This window comes from Mchenga conophoros, linkage group LG17 (assembly GCF_057382185.1).
Source record: "Mchenga conophoros isolate Kocher_MC1m ecotype Shallow Benthic linkage group LG17, M_conophoros_male_GT1.1, whole genome shotgun sequence".
In the NCBI taxonomy this organism is placed as follows: domain Eukaryota; kingdom Metazoa; phylum Chordata; class Actinopteri; order Cichliformes; family Cichlidae; genus Mchenga; species Mchenga conophoros.
In genome coordinates, this window is record NC_140542.1 from 35,279,170 (window position 1) to 35,297,065 (window position 17,896).

The following is a 17,896-nucleotide window of genomic DNA, read 5'->3' on the forward strand; positions in this document are numbered from 1 at the left end:
GAGGGGCTGATGGCAAGATATCAGTCTGCCCCAGTGCAGCTGTGGCTACAACTGTAGCTACAACTGTAGCTTGCCTCCACCAGTGTGTGAATATGAGAGTGAATAAATAGTGGAATTGTAAAGCGCTTTGAGGGTCTCGAAAAGCGCTATATAAATGCAATCCATTATTATTATTTAAACCAACTGTTAACTGTATATTTCTGTACATTTATGTATTATTATTCATATTGCCGCATTCATTGACCTTGTTTATAGGTAATTTCATTGTTTAATCACATTAAAATGTTCCTAATTTAATGTTTAAAAGCACTTGAAAAAGGCAAAATCCCATGTAAAATTAGGGCAACAAACTGTATTGTCATTACTGAAAATAACCGTATTTTTGTGAGAAAGTTATTTTCAGTTATTTTCTAGTATTATTTTGGCGCCCCAGCTGCTGGAATATTACTGGTTTTTTTAGGATTTTATTTTTTTAACAGTGCACTTATTCCCAGTTCAGTCTTTGTACTTGACCCTTTCTTTTCTTTTTTTTGTAAAACCACTCAAAAAGGCCTGTAACTCAAGGGATGAACCACTATAATGAGACAATTAATAAATTAAAACAACAACAACAACAAATCTTTATGCAAACATTGCAAGCATCAAAGTGGAGGACAAAAGAAGAAATGGAAGGGCTGGAAAAAGTATGTAATGAGTCATATCACAAATTAAGCACCTCCTATGACCAGTTTTAATTCACTTTTCATATAAATAAATACAAACATGTATATAAATATGTAACTGTAAGTAATGGCTCACCTGCAGTACCTCCGTGGCCCAGCAGGAGGTACTGCAGGTGTAATACACACCAAACCCCAGCAGATAGAGCTGTTACTCAAAAGTAGATGGGCCAGTTTATGGATAGTCATGGAAGTCCGAATGGCTTTTTCGCAGTGTCAGGAAACACTTCAGTCTTTTATGGCTCTCCTGTCAAACAATGACGAGAGTTGTAAAGACATATTTCCCAATAAATGGATCTTAAACGCAGCTCTGTCATTCTTCTTTCATCAGATTTGCATTACGGTACCAACACTTTCATCGAGGAAGCTCAAACGATGTATGCAAACTAACTTTTTGTCTTTTGTTTTGTCCCTCATTTAAAGCCGCTTTACACCATTTGCAAGCAAATCTTGTTTGTATCTTCATTTGACTTCATTCAGTTTGGTGTGTTGGATGGTGATCGCCTACGCATCTCAGGCCAGTTTAACGCAATACTTGATAATCTATTATTAGAGTCACGTGTGACTGGACTCATTGTTTTTATCCCCAAGGGGAAAGCGTGTTGTCTTGCCTTCGTGCCATAAAAGTGCTTGTTTTTAAGCCCACTGAGTCATGAGTCAGAGAAGTTAAAACTGAAAAAAGTCAGGTATAGTCAGCTTTAATTGTCTCACCATGTCAACATTTTGATGACCTTAATCTTTGAAGTTATTTTATAACACAGCACTTAAAAGAAAGACAACACCTTACAGTAAAAATACAAAGAAAGGATCTGCTGTTCTCCTAGACATTAGGTATAACTCTTGTCTTGACCCATATTTAGCTGGACTATGATTCACTGCACTTAGAGCTATCAGATAACAAGGAATTAACGTGCATATGCTGGAAAAGCTGTAATTTCTTCTCCTTCCCAGTATTAACATTAGCAGGAAGTTTGCCTCAACAAGTCTCTTTCTTTATTCTCTAGCTCTGACTCCTCTGTGAAACATGCATGTTCTGATCTAACTGAGTTGTTATGAAACTCTGTAAGAACTAGAAGGTGAGTACATCCTCAGGGGAAAAAGCTATCATGTCACTTTTGATTCACTGCACCGAGTTAGAGCATTATAGGAGTTTTGAGGCCTGAAAAGTGTGTAGGCGTAATAGATTCTATGCAAAAACATGTGTAATTCATACTTTGAAACTTAAAATAAATAAATAAAATTTAACAGATGATCAAAATTAAAATGTAAAGACAGTGATTGCGGTAAGGCGTGTAGTGACAACATCATAGTAGTTGCCCTCAGCAATACAGAAATTCAGCTAATTTGAGGACTCAATAGCAGATAAGCAGACATCCATTTGTCACAGGACTAGAATAATGTGCAATGTGTAAATGATTTAATATGCCAGCACATCCTTTCAGACAACTGGAAGATAAATAAATGACTAAGATAAAAATGGCAGTGTACGTGAGTGGAGCTTCCAAGTTCATTTTTATTCTGAGAACTGTGCCCAAATAAGGGAAAGCAACGCTGACCCAAGAGGAAGCCTATTTTACGCACTCAGGAGTGAAATATGAGGAGTTATTATTACAAAGCATAAATATAGTGAAAGTATTTAAGAGGTCAGTCAGATGTTAAGAACAAGCTCTTCCCATAGTCCTCAAACTGCTTTACCTTTTCTAATATTAATACCCAGTCAGTAAAAGGGGACTGCTGCAACCACAGTAAAGGGGTTTCCTCTAGAAACTTCTTTTTTCAGAAATACACAATAGGAATTGAAGAAATTATGCAAAAAAAAAAAAGGGATGTGAAATTTTGCACCTTTCCAGTAAATCCTGTCACAGCATGTGGACTTTGGCGTGTGGGTGAGAGGATTGGTGACTGGGTTTCAGTACCATTTCCACATAATTCCAGCTCACTATAGTGTGACAGGTAAGTAGAAAGGTCCCAAAGAAGTTTTGTACAGTGAGGACATGGACTGTTTCAAAAAAAAAATCACATCTTGGAAAGTGCTGCTGAAGAGGGAAAACCACTACTGACTCTCATTCAGAGAGCCCCGCCTCCCACACAAAACAGCTGGAGCCCTTTAGTTCGCGCTACATGTTGGATATCATCACTTCCAGGACACATCAAACCAGAGAACCTCAACATTCAGCTACATCAAGCCCACATCTGAGTTTATCACTTAGCCCCACCTGGAAAAGAAAAAAAAAGGGAAAAGATTAGAGAGTACAAGAAGAGGCACAGATTACAGGGACAGCAGAAAGAAGAAAGTGTCCACACCTGGCCAGTAAAATGATCCTGTGGGTTGGCTTGCTCCTGGTCCACTGCTGCTTGTGTCTGACTGGAGCTGGAGGAGAAAGCCCAGGACTGGAGACATGTATGAGGTGCTCTCAGGTAAAAGAATCAACAAGGATAAAATCACATTATCAGCTTATATTATTGTGTTCTATATTAACTTCTGATATTAGTCACTGCTGCTGATGAACTTGTGTAATAATACTTCTTAATATGCCAATTTGGCTGTTTTTAGTGAGTGAAAATAACAGAAATATACAGATGTTTATAATGAGTCCTGTACTTTTACAGCTGTGGTCATTACTGGGGCTGTGATCAAACTTAAATCTGATTTGTGATGATCCAATTCTAATCTCAAAGGCTCTTCAGTTCACATAGAATGAAAACACACGACAGCCAGTTAATGACACTCTGATTCACCTACTGGGAGACAGTTTTACAAAGCTACATCCTGCAAAGCCTCTTCTGCTGAGCTTTTGTTAAAGGAGGTAGTGATACATGCTTTGGTAAATATATTTAATCATTTACTGGAGCCCAAGGAGGAAACAACTGCAAATGTATCTGGGTGGAGGGTGAATAGTCAACACAACATGTTTACTCTTTTTCAGCGACCTGAACTTTACAAGCTTCATTTTCCTTCTTTCTCCTCCCTTGTCTTGCATGCGTACAGTTAAGATAAAGCTCTTTATCATTTGCAGGTTTCTACATGTGTAAGCGCTTAATAGTGTAACTCAGCACCTCGCTGTAGCAAGAAAACAATCGGTGACAGTCGGTTAAAATTCTGAAAGATGAATTCGAGATGTGTTTACAGTCAAAACATCATCAGGTTCTGTGAGGTATCTCACGGGTGGTAGATCAATGGAATTAAAAGATTTCATTTCTTAAAAAAACAATCCAACAAAAAATTCTTGGAACTATTGATGGTTACAAATCACATTCCCCACAACATAAAAATGAAGGCACTGTTTATTCTGGCACAAGGATTTATGAAATATGTTTCATATACTTGACTGGTGAACGAGGATGCATTCCTTCAAGACCACAGTGAATCACATTCCTTCATTATTATTATTATTATTATTATTATTATTACTATTTATATTAACCAAAGACAACTGTGTTACAGTGCTCCAGCTGTGGGGTTAAACACACACACGCACGCACGCACGCACGCACGCACGCACGCACGCACACACACACACACACACAGGCAGAGTCTTACCTGAAAGGAGCAATGAGGATGTAAAAACTCATTGTTGTCTGGGAATCCCCTGTCCTGCAGAGCTGCTACCTTTGTTCTGTTAAGAGTAACTTTATTGATGAAACTCCTACACAGAATTCACAGAAAAGAGCCTGCCATGAATCACTCTGTGTTTTCTCCTTTTCTTTCTTTTTGCAGGGACTTCACTGCAAGACCAAAGGAGGCTGTGAGTATAGACTTGTTGCCACGTTACACCAGCAGTCATGCATCCCCATTGGGTGTTTACTTGCACAATAACTCAGCTAATATTAGCCGACGAACAGGAAAAACTGATAACGCCTGCATTTGTTGCCTTTATATTTTACTGCAATGTTGCCAAAGCAACTGCATTCAGCATTTAACATAGAATTCAAGGCTGGGTTCAAAAGGTCTGTAAAACAACACAAAGACCATGCCTCTGAACTAAAGTGAGAAACAGTAACCACATTCAAAGATCTTTAAATGAACCCCACCCATAGCATTAAAACGATTTTTTCCTCCCTCACATGCTAAATAAGACCTGATAAAATCCCGATAAGCTTGAGAAGCAGTGCACTGCTGCTATCTGTAATCTCTGCACAAAATACTGAGTGTAAGTGTAAAATGCTAAAGAGAAATTCAAATGCTTTGTATAGCAGACGGCAAAGGTGGGAACGCTGCTGTAGTTTGTTCTCTACAGTGTTGGGAAGGTTACGTTTAAATGTATTCCACTACAGATTACAGAATACATGCCCCAAAATGTATTTTGTAATGTATTCCGTTACAATACTCAATGACAGTAACGTATTCTGAATACTCTGGATTACTTAATATATTAACAAGCTTTTTACAACTACATGAATGTGATTTATTACTATTACTGAAGGTTACTCGCCATACCAATACCGACCAGATTTTTAAATCTTAATATAAAATGAGTAACAGTAGGGTGGACATTAGGTCAGGCTGCAGTTTTTGCAGCGATCTCGTATAGTAAACTATTCCGCGCGTATATAAAACAGGTCCGCGGCTCTGAACCGTAGTAAAGGGACCTCTGGCAAATACATCAGGTTCATGTCGGGCTCGTAGCCGAAAACTATCTTTACTTTGTTGCCTGGGTCAACTTTGCGAGAGACAGAGAGAGGCGTTGAAAGGCTGCTTCAGGCTGTGTTCGTGTTTTCCTGAAACACGAACACAGTGTTCAGTCGAGTCTTAATTATTTACTTACAACTGGACTACCCTGCCCATGAGCCTACATTCTTTAGGGTTATGTCTGTAACACTCTGCCTATTGCTTTCATATTACATAATTTTTTGAATAACATTTAAAAAAAAAAGTTCTTCACGTCATTATGCGGGCCGCAAGTAGGGGTGTCACGGGCCGCGAGATTGAGACACAGGCAGTAGAGCGTCTTAATGCGTCTCTTGTTTGGGTTTCCGCCTGCGTGGAATTACCAAAAATAGAGAGGGGACAGTCTAACATATGAAATAGGAAAAGAACGCCATGTAATCCATTTATTTCAAAAAGTAACCGTACTGAATACCACCTTTTAAACGGTAACTGTAACGGAATACAGTTACTCATATTTTGTATCTTAAATACGTAACGCCAGTACATGTATTCCGTTACTCCCCAACACTGGCTCTCTATAAGTAAGTAACAGCATACTTCAAAGATCCTTTTACCCACATTTGGTACACAAAATCCACGCCTTCATTTTCCTCACAAATCCCACAGTGTAACTTTTTCGTTTTTTAAAAAATATTTCTCTGTCCCCGTTGCTGTGCAGATTCATTTCCACGTCCATGCGAGAACCCCGCCGAGAGTCTCAACACCTCCACCGTGTTCCACAACGTCAGCCTTTCCACGGTCATGAAGTGTGAGAGGATGCAGAAGTGCTCGCTGTGGCTCGGAATCAAAGCAGTGGTGCAAATCGCTGGTGCGTAAGTGTGATGGCTTAAAATAGATGGTCCCATATCTGTTTGTATAAAATGCATGTGCTCAAAAATGGCAACAGTTTTTACAGTTCAAGCAATGAATGAAAATCTGTTTGGGTGAACAGAGGTTTGCTTTGGCACAGGGTCTAGTCTTTGACTTCTCTCAGTCTTATAGCAATGCGAAATTACTGAACCACTGACTCAGTGTGTCACCCTATTAGATTATTTAGTTTGGCCGCTTATTAAAAGCAGCTATTATAGTATTAAAATCCACTTACACTTGAGCTCCATGTTGCAGTGTTTAGTTTGGCACCAAATCATTTTCCATGCACAGTTTACCATCCAGGTTGCTTTTCCCACTTTTTCTTCCTTTATGTCCCACCTCCCAAAGCCCCTGTTATCCACTTATGCTATTGTACTATTTTTAGACAGTTTTCTGGATTTCTTACTTTCAAAAGATAATCTCACTTTCAATCAAAGTGACTAATGCTGGCATTTCAACTATAACATTTCATTGTCTCAGTGTGTCACCCTGTGTGTGCACACTGTGTGTGGTCTTTTTCTGCGCTGGAGCACGATGCTTTGGCGCCAGAGGCAGTCAGCTTAAGTGGGTTTCCAAAGTGATTTATCTAAGTTCACATGTAAACATGCCCAGAAATCACATTACTCTAATCCCAGTACCGCTTTGATGCTTTTAGCGTACCTGCTTGTTTGATGTCTTGCGAGGAGTCAGTGGACGGCCGATGTCACACTAATCTCTACATGTTCAGTGTGGTGTCTTTGTCTTCTTCACTTAAAGCAGCCTACTTCCTGGTATGGGCTGTACATTTCAGATGTGACTGCTGTTAAAACACTACACCGGAATTTCTTTTGATACTTGGAAGTAATTGGGAGGATTCGGCATTGTTAATTAATTGCTTTCAGAATAAAGCCAAACTGTTTGTTAAACCACAAAATCTTCTTTCTGTTTTCACAGAAGACATAGGTGTGGTGAATCAGTATATCTTAAGGGAAACTTTGACAAAGAGGTGCTGAGTGACTGAAGTTATCGCATGTAATTAATTAAGTTATACATAGAAGGACTTTTTAGTTTTGGAGGACAATCATTAACTAAACAGAGCCCATGCCTCTGTCCTAACACACTCATGCCAACAGATACATGGCACGTGATATTGTTTAATTTCCTCCATCTGACCAAGGTCATTATTCAGTTGTTTTCTTTTCTCCTTATTCAAAACGTCCTTAACAAGGAAGCGCCAAATGGAACTCTTAGGGTGTAGTCAACTCAACCTGAAAACTAATGATGTTAGAGATGATAATCACAGATGACACACCTTAAAGGCATTTGCTGAAGGAAGTCACATTTTATAAAATGCTACGAGCTTCCATGAAAAAACTTCTGCTTTTGCATGGTAAACATGCCAATTGACACTTCATGTTCCTGATAATGCTGACAACCCATACAGTCTGATAAGGTTTACACAGGAAGACACATTGTCAGACACATCCATCCGTGTGCACAGCGTAATACAGTAAACCTGGTAGATTTCCAGACTATCCGTCTTGGAATTGAGGAAACCCTTTGCTCAGAAAAAAAAGTGCCTAAATAACTTCTTCCTGTATGGCACCTAAAACAGTGCCAACCTGCACCAAAATCAACCATTTAAAAACCGTTTGAATGGCTAACTGGCTGGTGCTGGTTACTGCTACAGCAACTTCAAAACATATTCTGGTTTATGTTTCCACAGACTCCATCCACGGCGTGTCCTTTTGTATCACAACCGCAGGGAGGATGACGGGGTGCAGAACCTTTAGCTTCACAAGGGCATCAAGAGAAAGGATGTCTGGACTGCAGGTAAAATCCCTAGCACAACTGGCATCGCTGGGTGTTTGTGGGACATTAATTAATCCAGAGTGTTATGCTAGAGTAGCTTTTCTGTTAAATGTGCTGTGTGTAGCACTCAAATGTTGCCAACCCAGTAGTGCCTTCCTGCCCTCTTTTGTCTTTCCCTTCCCGCAAATCGGGGAGTTTGCTGATGAGGCAACTCTCGATGTCCTTCCGGTTCCTCTCGTCTTGTGGTCAGGAAAAATACATGACCTTTTTCCACACATCTGGGAGATCCCATTTGCTCTTAAAGGTCACTGGAAAACTGACTCATATGCCATCGTAACCTTCACAAAGGTTACGGAGCTCAAAAGCCTTCCCCAGCTGATGCCCACGATGGTGGAATCGGTGTGTCACATAAACTGTAAACAGAAAGATCATCAAGCATGATAATGTTTTGCAACATACCAAAATTTTGATTGCTGCCGGGTTTGTGGCGTGTCCTCTTTTCGCGTTTTGAGCCACACCCCACTTTGTAGATGATTTTGTAAAATGAAAACAGTGACAGAGGAAATAAACAGTTCAATGTGGTTAGCATCACCGTGCCTATGAATATTTCCATAGTCTAGCTGGCGTCTTCAGGTCTCTCAGGAAGACACAACAGTGGTCCGGCCAGGCTAACTGGCTTTCCAACTGCTTCTGAAATGGATGTGGTCATTTCAGCATATTTCTATACGGCGCAGCGTTTAACAGACATGTGACAGCTTGTGTGCTTTTACCTGCCTCTTTCCTGCAGGTTGAAATTGAGAACAACTGCACTGAAGTTTCTCCAAACCAACAAGTGCAAGTAACAGTGTCAACAGTCCCAAGTTACTGTGGAATGACCTGGACCAGCACCTATCATACTCCAGGTAGGATTACATGCACTTTGTCCATGTGTTTGCATAATTATGCAAACACAGACTGAAGGGCATATGACTGTAACCATGGGTAACTAATAAACAGTGTTACACAACCAGCCCTGCCAAGTATTTCCTTGTAACTGGTAGAAAAAAACAAACAGGAAACCTCATAGTGTGTTCCACTGCTCTGCAATGATGAATGTCAGTGATTCAAAGAGTGTAAACATCTTAAGTGAGTACTGTGTAAAAACTACTCCCACATGCGTGATGACACGTGAATGACAGGAATTTATTTACGCATGAGTTGTTTCTTTTTTAAGTGCTTCACTTTTCTCAACAGGATGCAGTCATGAAGATTTTAGAAGACATGTTCCGGAGTGCATCAGTAAGTGTAAATATGCTCGGGATCTGCTTTCTCCTTACATGTTTTAGTTAATGCAGTGGAGTGAAATAAAATATCAAATATGCAGTATATATGCATTTTTAGGGCTTGTCCTCTTCTCCTCACCCCAAACCGGTTGCCCTTCTCTGAGCCTAGTTCTTCTGGAGATTTCTTCCTGTTAAAAGGGAGATTTTCCTTCCTGCTGTTGCCTCATAGAGAGTTGTTTGATTGTTGGGGTTTTCTCTGTGTTATTGTAGAGTCTTTACCTTACATTACAAAGCATCTTGAGGTGAATGCTGTTGTGATATGTATATAAATATATATGTAATATCTATATAAATAAAATGTAACTGAATTATTCAACTGGACCTTTTTGTTTTAATTGTCGGACTGTTTCACGTCTCTTTCAGCTGGCAGACTGTCGTACAAAGTAAACCCAGACAAGAAGGAGCTGAGCGTAAATGTTTCAGACATGCTCAACGATCACAACTATCACCTCCGACTCTGCCGAAAGGATTTCATCTGCTCTGGCACAGGGGCTTATATGCTGGTGAGACTCTTATTGGAATAAATATGAATGGAATCAGTGCAATTATTTGTGTTCTTCAATAATATGAATATATATAAAGTGAGATCTGTGAGAGATGGGGTAATGTTCCATTATGTGACAGTTCAAGAAAAGCGTAACAGGTCTAAGCCACACTTGTGGACTTTCCTCCTCAAGTGAGTCATTGGGTTATTCCCTGTGTGATTCTAAATTTAAATGTACTCACTCAATAAACTGCTTAACGATCATATAACTGACAATCAGGACAGCGCAGTATTCCCTGAACAAAGGGGCAACTGAAACAGTAAGGATCAAAAGTCAAAATGTGCACAGTGAACACAAGAACCATCATTAACTGCCACCCAGACAGTCATTCCACAGATAATCAAAGGCTGTTCTCATTTTCTAGATAAAGAAGGAGCAACCCATAAAGAGTGCCACCTTCCCATACTCTCGACCTTTGCCTTGCCTCTGCATTGAGGTAATGCTATGACTCCCGGTCTTTAATCACGGTTTGAGTTTCTGCCATAAATTCCACAAAAGACCTTCAATAATCACTGATAAATTCATCACAGGGCTGGTCAGCGGTGATGGACGCCCCAAGAGTCCAGGTCTGCCCGTTCAAAGACCGTGAGTCCCATTGTTCATTCAAACAGATGACAAAATTGCCAGCGTGTGCTGTAGCATTTGAAAGCTGACAATGTATCATAACCATCCAAAATCCTATGACTTCATTCGCCTGCAGGTGTTGAGGAACTGTGGTTTGGAATCACCTTTGATCCACTGGAGGAGACTCTGTTATGGGAGCCTGCTTGCCCAATTACAGCTACGGCTGCATTGTGTCAGATGAGAGATGATGGCATCTGTGTGGATTTGCCACATTCCTCCCAGAATGTTACCAGAGAAAAGGTACACACCTTTTGGATATTTATAAAGGGAGCTTTCTTAAGCTTGGTTATCCTTACAAATCGCTTAAGTGTAATTAAGCCGATGCCCTTGTTAGGCAACATTGCACATGAGCACACACATACAAGCCAGAACTCTCACTCAGTTTACGAAGAGGCTTGACAGAGGTTTGAACAACCTGAAAGTCATGTGCCTGGTTGTATCTGAGAGATGAGTCACAGAAAATGCAGTAAAAATGCGGACACGTCAGCTTGAAGTGGAAAATCATGACTGATCTGATTTCAGATGTAGCTTGTAGTTGCAGTTGTAACCTCTTTAAAAGGTGGAAGCCTCAAACGATCACATAAAAGTACATAAAAGTACAACATAAATGTTGAGCTGTGTTTCTTGTTTATATAAGTCAAGCCAGACCTACATATAAAGTATATCGGGAGAATGAAGGGAAACCCTAAAGGAGTCCTTATTTTGACACAAGACATTTAGGCTGAAGGGATACTTGGGAAGACTTAGGCAGATGCTTCACTTGAAAGACAAATATAGCTCTTTGAATCTAAACACAATATGAGTCACCCAGGCTAATGATTTAGGTCATCACTTGTGTAACTGCAATTCTTTATTTATAAGAACTTGTGATTCATTCACAAATACTTCTTTATTGCTTTTTCAGATAGCATTCTCTAAGGTGGATCCCCATGATCGACTGTGCGTCAAGGTAACAATCTTTCTTTCGCTCTTTTCATTCCACAAATTTCACTAGGGCATGTCAACTTGATACGCTAGCAACAGTGAAACAAACAAAACCGTTTTTTTTTGCTTTCTGTATTTGATTACAAAATGACCTTTGCACAACATTAGCATAATGCAACGCAAATATCAGAACTGACCTGACAGTTCAGATGACTGAGATCATCTTGGTATAGTGTGACATCTTTAAAAATGCTAAGATTGAGAAGATATATTTAATTTCTTGGTCAGTGTGTGACATTACTGCTGTAAGTTGGCTTATTAAGCTAGCTGACTCATTATGGAAAAACTCTATGGCTATCCTAATAGCATGCTATGTGCCATGTTATGTTTTAATTTTATCAGGATTTTATCAAGTTCTTTCTTGTCACTTGGAAGTCATCTTGAAATGCGTAGTTATTTTGAGCCATTACCTAAACTAACGTATATTCTGATGGTCCCTGGTAGTTAAAGACTGCACGTATAGAACTAACAACCAAATAGGCTTAAAAAGCCATGATACTATGATATCATCGTTTACTCTTCTGATGCCATGAGTTTGTCATTTTTGCTATCATTTTTAAAAAACAAAACCAATATGCCCACTGACATTCTCCGGCTCAGAAAGCTAGCGACAATCCAGGTCACAAACACTCAGACAAGGAGGCTCTAATTATCCATACCCTTCATTACAAAAGCAGGAAACTGCCTACAAGAAGCAATGCTGCTGGGTTGCAATTCTTACACATGCAAGTTTTTGCATTTGCACTAACTCAGTAACAAACAACATGTATTTATTTAATACTAGAGTTCTTGTTATTATTATATCAGCTTCCTGTTATTGAGCCAATAACAGGAAGTTGTGATCAAATCTGCATTTCAGAAGTGAGAGTTGAGTCCTAAACGCAAAGCAGAAGTATCATTATTAGACTGTTGAACTATTTTCTATGGGTGTGCAACAATGATTTTAGTAAGCGCTCTTAAAACTAAGAGTAATGTGTTTGATACAACAGCTCGATGAAGAATGCTCAAAAATGTTATTCTGTCTTCATCAGTTTACTGCAGGCTCTCAGTCCTGGACCAGGTGCCCCTTTGCTGATGGGAGACTCCAAGGTGTGACTTATTATTTTCTTCAAATTTTTGCTAATTACATCATGAGTATTTTTTGCGATGCTCTGATGGTCTATGGCAATGTATTGACCCTACTGTGTTCACATGTTCTATAATGGATGTCTGTAATGATGATAATAATCTTTATGCATGGTGGTGCTGTATGATGATATCTTTAAAAATTCAGCATGGGAGTTGGTTACAACAAGAACAGAGGGGCGTGAAGAAGTGAAGATGCTGTCACAGATCTCTGCAAACTTTTCTGTGGAGTTGTGCGTGAAGTCCGAGGGATCCCCTGAGTGTCAGACCATTGAAACACACAACGTGCAGGTGGTAGGTGCAACACATTCCCAGCGCAGACGGCACTTTTTAGAAAAATAGAAAAATATCTTGTTGCAGATTTCTTCGACAGAGTTCTAGCTCATCATTAGATCTGATGAGTCTAAGTAAGAGTGGCAGAACAAATGTCTGTTCGCTCCCTGCATGCAATAAACTTTTGCCCTAAAACATCCTATGTGTGCAGTTTTTTTTGAAGCAGCCTGCCACAGCACGCTTACACAGATTGTGTTCCAACTTTTTGTCGTACATGATCCCTGTTTATTGCATGTTGCCTTTTTCGTTGCTAGGAAACTTCACATTTTCTTGAAGGTGTCGTGACTTTTAAAAGTTATTTGCTATCAACAGAACAAAAAAGGTAGTAATTACATCTTTTACAATACGCTTTCCAGCAATCAAAAGGGATCTGTCAACAGATTAGCAAGACCTAGTGTGCAACAAGATATCTTTCTCCTGAACGCATCATGGTTATTATCACATCAAAGAAACAGGAAAAAACAGAAACCATGACAACTTCCATATCGCCTGCAGGAAAAATTTCATATCTTTTGTCTTTTTTCTCAGGAGAAACAAAAAGCTGTTGATTTAAATCTGAAAGGGGCGTCCTGCAACTCATGTCTTCAGGTATGTTTGTGTAGTAGATCCTTTGACTTCTTTGCACTTCCTATTTAAAAAAAGACTGTTGCTTTAATATATCCTTTTTATTTGCACAGGTAAAAAGGCTTGATGTGGAGTATGCTGCCACAGCCATCCACTGTCTGAAGCTGTGCAGTAAGTATGATTTCTGCTAGAGCTGCTTCCCATTAAAATACGTTCTGCTCTTCATTTCTGCTTCAGTCCTGTGTAGTCTAACCAAACTTTTCCTTTACTATTTTTCTCATAAAATTTTGTAAACCTTAGGCGATGCACCAGTTTTGAAATGTAAATAGTTTCCAGTACAGTAACACAGCTTGCGTTTATTGCCATGGGAATTCTGAGGTGGTATAATTGCAAATGCATGTGCATCTGAAGTTTGGTGTCTTGGCATCATTTTGAAAAATAAAAGGATGCTTTGTTGTGCGTGCAATGCTTAATGATACTATTATGTTCAAGATGAAAGGTTCTGTGGAAAATAAGAAGTACCAGTTTTTCCTTTACATATAATTGGGGATTCAGTCATTTGAGAAAGTGCAGAGAGCAAGATGCAAACCAAATGGATCATCTAACAAACTGTAAATTTTCTTTGCAGGTGACTCATCACCTCTTTGTTCAGACTTGACCTGGGTATTTGTGCTGACTGGTGTTTGCCTCTTTGGAGTAATATGTGTCACTCTGGTGCTTCATGTCCTATTAACAGGTAGGTTGAAAAGTTATTTGGCTAGGTGTCAGGCTACCATTTTATTTTATTTGGGGACATACTGTGATGTAGGCCCTTTTCCAGTCCCTGCCCATCAAACTCAAAGATTTTGCAGCGTGCTCTGGTATATGCAGGCTTCGTGTTTGACTCTTTGCAAGGGAGTAAATGCTGAGTTTGCCTCAGTAAACTAGGCTGGTTAATAATGTCCTAATGTTAACACTCATTTCTAGCTTTTCCTTTCCATCTTAGATGTTTGATTATTCAAATTTGCCTTCCTCTCTTTATGGATGGATAGACAGTAGCACCCAATTGCAATCGGCCGACATTTGAATGAAAAGCAGCCACGGAGTTTGTCATTTTATTGATTTGCTTCCTCATCACATTTCCCCCGTCTTCTATTGTAGTGCATCGGAGAAGGAAGCAGAAAATAACCGGAGTCCGTAACGGTGAAAAGCAAATAGGTACGATTATGACTTCATTTGCTTAACCCATACGATACAGATTTTCTTTTCTTTTACCCGTGCGCATATCTTAGCATATTTCCTGTTTTGTTGCAGATCCCCCTCCCACCTGTCTGGTGTCTGTGTTACAAACTCAGCCGGTTGTCCACGGTGGGGTCTTCATACCTGATTCACCGCAGTGCGGAAACAACGAGAAGGCCAACTTACTCTCTGAATGACCAAAGTGTGAGGCATAAAGATGTTACAAAAGCAACTAAGTTCTCTGTTGAATTCAGTATATATTGTAGGCACTGACATTTCAAACGGTATGTAGCTTTCTGCAGAGGTGCTGGTTTGTATGCTTGTTCTAGTTACTGGCTAATGTATTTTGTGTGGTTGTGTTTGTTTGGGAGAAAGTTGTTTTAAAGGTAAAATTTCATTTAATCTTGCAGCTACAAAGGTTTTTGTTTCAAAATGTTTATTTTCAATAAAAAAGGCAAAATACAAAATGCTGTTTTAATTATTGTTTAAATGCACCATTATTATATCATTTAACCCTATTTTTTCACAACATTGTTTTCGTCAAATCTAATATAATCGCAATACATTTGCATTAAAACACTTGCAGTCATTAACACCGACTTCACCTCAACACCAAAAGCTTACAAGCCTTATACTTTATTTTGCTGCTCCATATCTATTTATGTCCTTACAGTTTTATAAACACTTTGCTCTTTATGTTCAGCAGCTGTTTCCCAGTTTTCAGTGAAAGTTTCCATGTCACTGCTTGTGCACCTGCTCACATGAGCCAGAGCTGCTGATAGCTGTGTTTCCTTTTAACTTTAATCCAACTTCCTTCAGCGAGGAAAATTTCCATTCACCTAGAAAATATATTTTGATTCACTTGGAGTAAAAACACAAATCATCAACACATTACCTGATGATGAGCATGTCAATTACTTTCTTATTAGATGTACTATAATTGCCATGTATATAAAAACCATAGATAAAACACCAATGCAACTTTTGAAATGCATCACTTTTTATGGCAGCCCACATTTTGTTGCTCTACAGCCAAAAACTGGTTCATCAATTACATTTTTAGCTCCAGGTACTTTTTCAGTCTGTCAAAACATGCAGGCTGTTGCACCATGTCATCTTGAATTGTAAGTAAGGTAATTAATATTTCCACATCAATGAATCTTGGCTGTGGTTAAAAACACAAATAAACAAAAAGGCAGAGTGATGTTTCTACATGGTAATGGAAAAGCACTGTTTCTGACATTTTAACGACATGCGCTCATTATTTTTCATATCTAGATAGCATGTTGCAGAAAGGCAAGTATAGACATCCTCTCACTCCCAACCAAATAGATTAAAAAATACCACTGTGACTCTGCACTTTTATTCTTTTACATGCTATGGCAGCCTGAACATAAAGTATCAAAGGTAACAGAACTTATTCTATAGATAAATGTTCCTCATCAGTGTATATGGGTCAATGTTACTGTTACCGTTGTTTATTTAATCTCCGGTAATCGATCACATTATATAAAGTCATATGTTTGTATTGTGGTTGTCTGGTGAGTGCCGCAACTTTTTCACCTATTCAACCTGCCTGTTTTGCTAAACTGGACATTATAGGAGCTAATGCTTCCTCTCTAGGGCTTTATTTGATAATGTGCTAAAGAAGAGGAAATGTTTTCACACTGTGCCCTAACTCTTCCACATTATATATATTGGCTAAGATAAGCAAAAGGAAACATATCTGTTATATAATAATCAGTTCAATTCAATTTTATTTATGACACTAAATTGCAACAAAATTGGCTAGTAAATACCCTAAAATAATGCCAAGGCTTTTTTACCGGCTAATGCTAACTTTGTTTCCATACGCTTTCACTCTCAGCGCAGAAATCAGAGCCAGTGTCAGCTTGTCTGGCATGTTCGTCTCCCATCAGATTCCTGTTGAAGAACAGCCAGAAAATGCTAATGGCCTCTCATACACCCAAAACACTGGCTTTGTATATATTTAAGTGAAACTGGAGTCATTAGGAGTTAAGCATGAGCTTAATGATACTATTATGTTCTTAAGGACATTACTTTCTTCTGTCCATTTTCCTCAGCATTTTTAAGGACAAATAATGCTGAGATATGCCAAGTTTTCAACTAATAGGAAAATCGCTGTTTGGAAAATTTTTATTTTAACCTGTCAAACCTGTTATGGTTGGCTTTTTTCCATTGAAGATTCAACTAAGTGAATGGAAACAGGTGATATGGTTTTGTAACAGGATGCTAGTAACAAAATACTCAAAGGATCCAATTTAAAATTAGTCCTTTGTTGTTGTTCATGCGTAGGCGCAACATTGATCGAGTTAGATGCTGTTTTTTTCCTCCAGTCATTCATAGGTCAAAGTTAAGTGGCTTAAAAAAAACAAAAAACACATTCCATTGAAAAGGAAGATACAAGGAAGTGACAAGCAGCCAATGTAACAAGAAAAAAAAGTTGCAAGACCTTCAGAAAACCATTGCTCAATATCATTTTTCAAGTTTCTTTCTGTTGGGTCTGTCTGGCACAGACCCACCGCTGGAACGAGACAATTCTACTACAACGGCACAAAGCATTGGACACCAAGCAGAGCTCTTTGTTTGATCTCGTGCACGAGGGAGAGAACTGTGACCTGCTGGTACGAGGAGTCCGGTCCACCTAAACAAAGGGCTCTTATACTTACACAGATACAGAGTAGGTGTCCTCTCATCGTATAAATCAGTAAGAGAAGGTACGACCTCTCTCATGAGCTTAAGATGTGTGTGTATCCCAGAGTGCTCTGGGAGGCACACAGTCTTTGCAGACTGCTAAGGATCAGACCTCTATCATTATGCAATGGATTATAAAACTCTAAGAATATATGAGTATATATTTCTAAGTATAAATGACAATTCACAATTTAAACCTAACACTTTCTTGGCTTATGGTTGGAAACAAAATACAAAGAAAAGATTGGTGGGTGTTGGGTCTAAACTCAGACCCCGCTGTATCTAAGACTTATTCCCATGAAAGAAAAGCAAGGCAACAACGTTCGATTTCTTGCGCAAGGGAGGCCTCTCGTCTGTGACCAGCACGTTGAAATGACCACACTGGTGGCCTCCTCTCGCCGCCTTTTATTGACAAACTTCAAACAATAGTTTACAAAA

General features: G+C 39.1%; 1 protein-coding gene across 1 annotated transcript; it reads left to right on the plus strand.

Moving 5' to 3' along the window:
• The first annotated feature begins 2,928 nt into the window (after window positions 1–2,928).
• On the plus strand, window positions 2,929–15,203 carry il17rel (interleukin 17 receptor E-like). Its single transcript, XM_085252627.1, has 18 exons — window positions 2,929–3,137; window positions 4,438–4,465; window positions 6,047–6,196; window positions 7,943–8,049; window positions 8,816–8,930; window positions 9,262–9,306; window positions 9,714–9,853; window positions 10,260–10,331; window positions 10,426–10,480; window positions 10,596–10,759; window positions 11,424–11,468; window positions 12,535–12,592; window positions 12,777–12,922; window positions 13,490–13,549; window positions 13,639–13,696; window positions 14,154–14,261; window positions 14,666–14,722; window positions 14,819–15,203. The coding sequence occupies exons 1-18, from the start codon at window positions 3,036–3,038 to the stop codon at window positions 14,938–14,940; spliced, it is 1,632 nt and encodes a 543-aa protein (XP_085108753.1). The 5' UTR covers window positions 2,929–3,035; the 3' UTR covers window positions 14,941–15,203.
• Window positions 15,204–17,896: the final 2,693 nt, after the last annotated feature.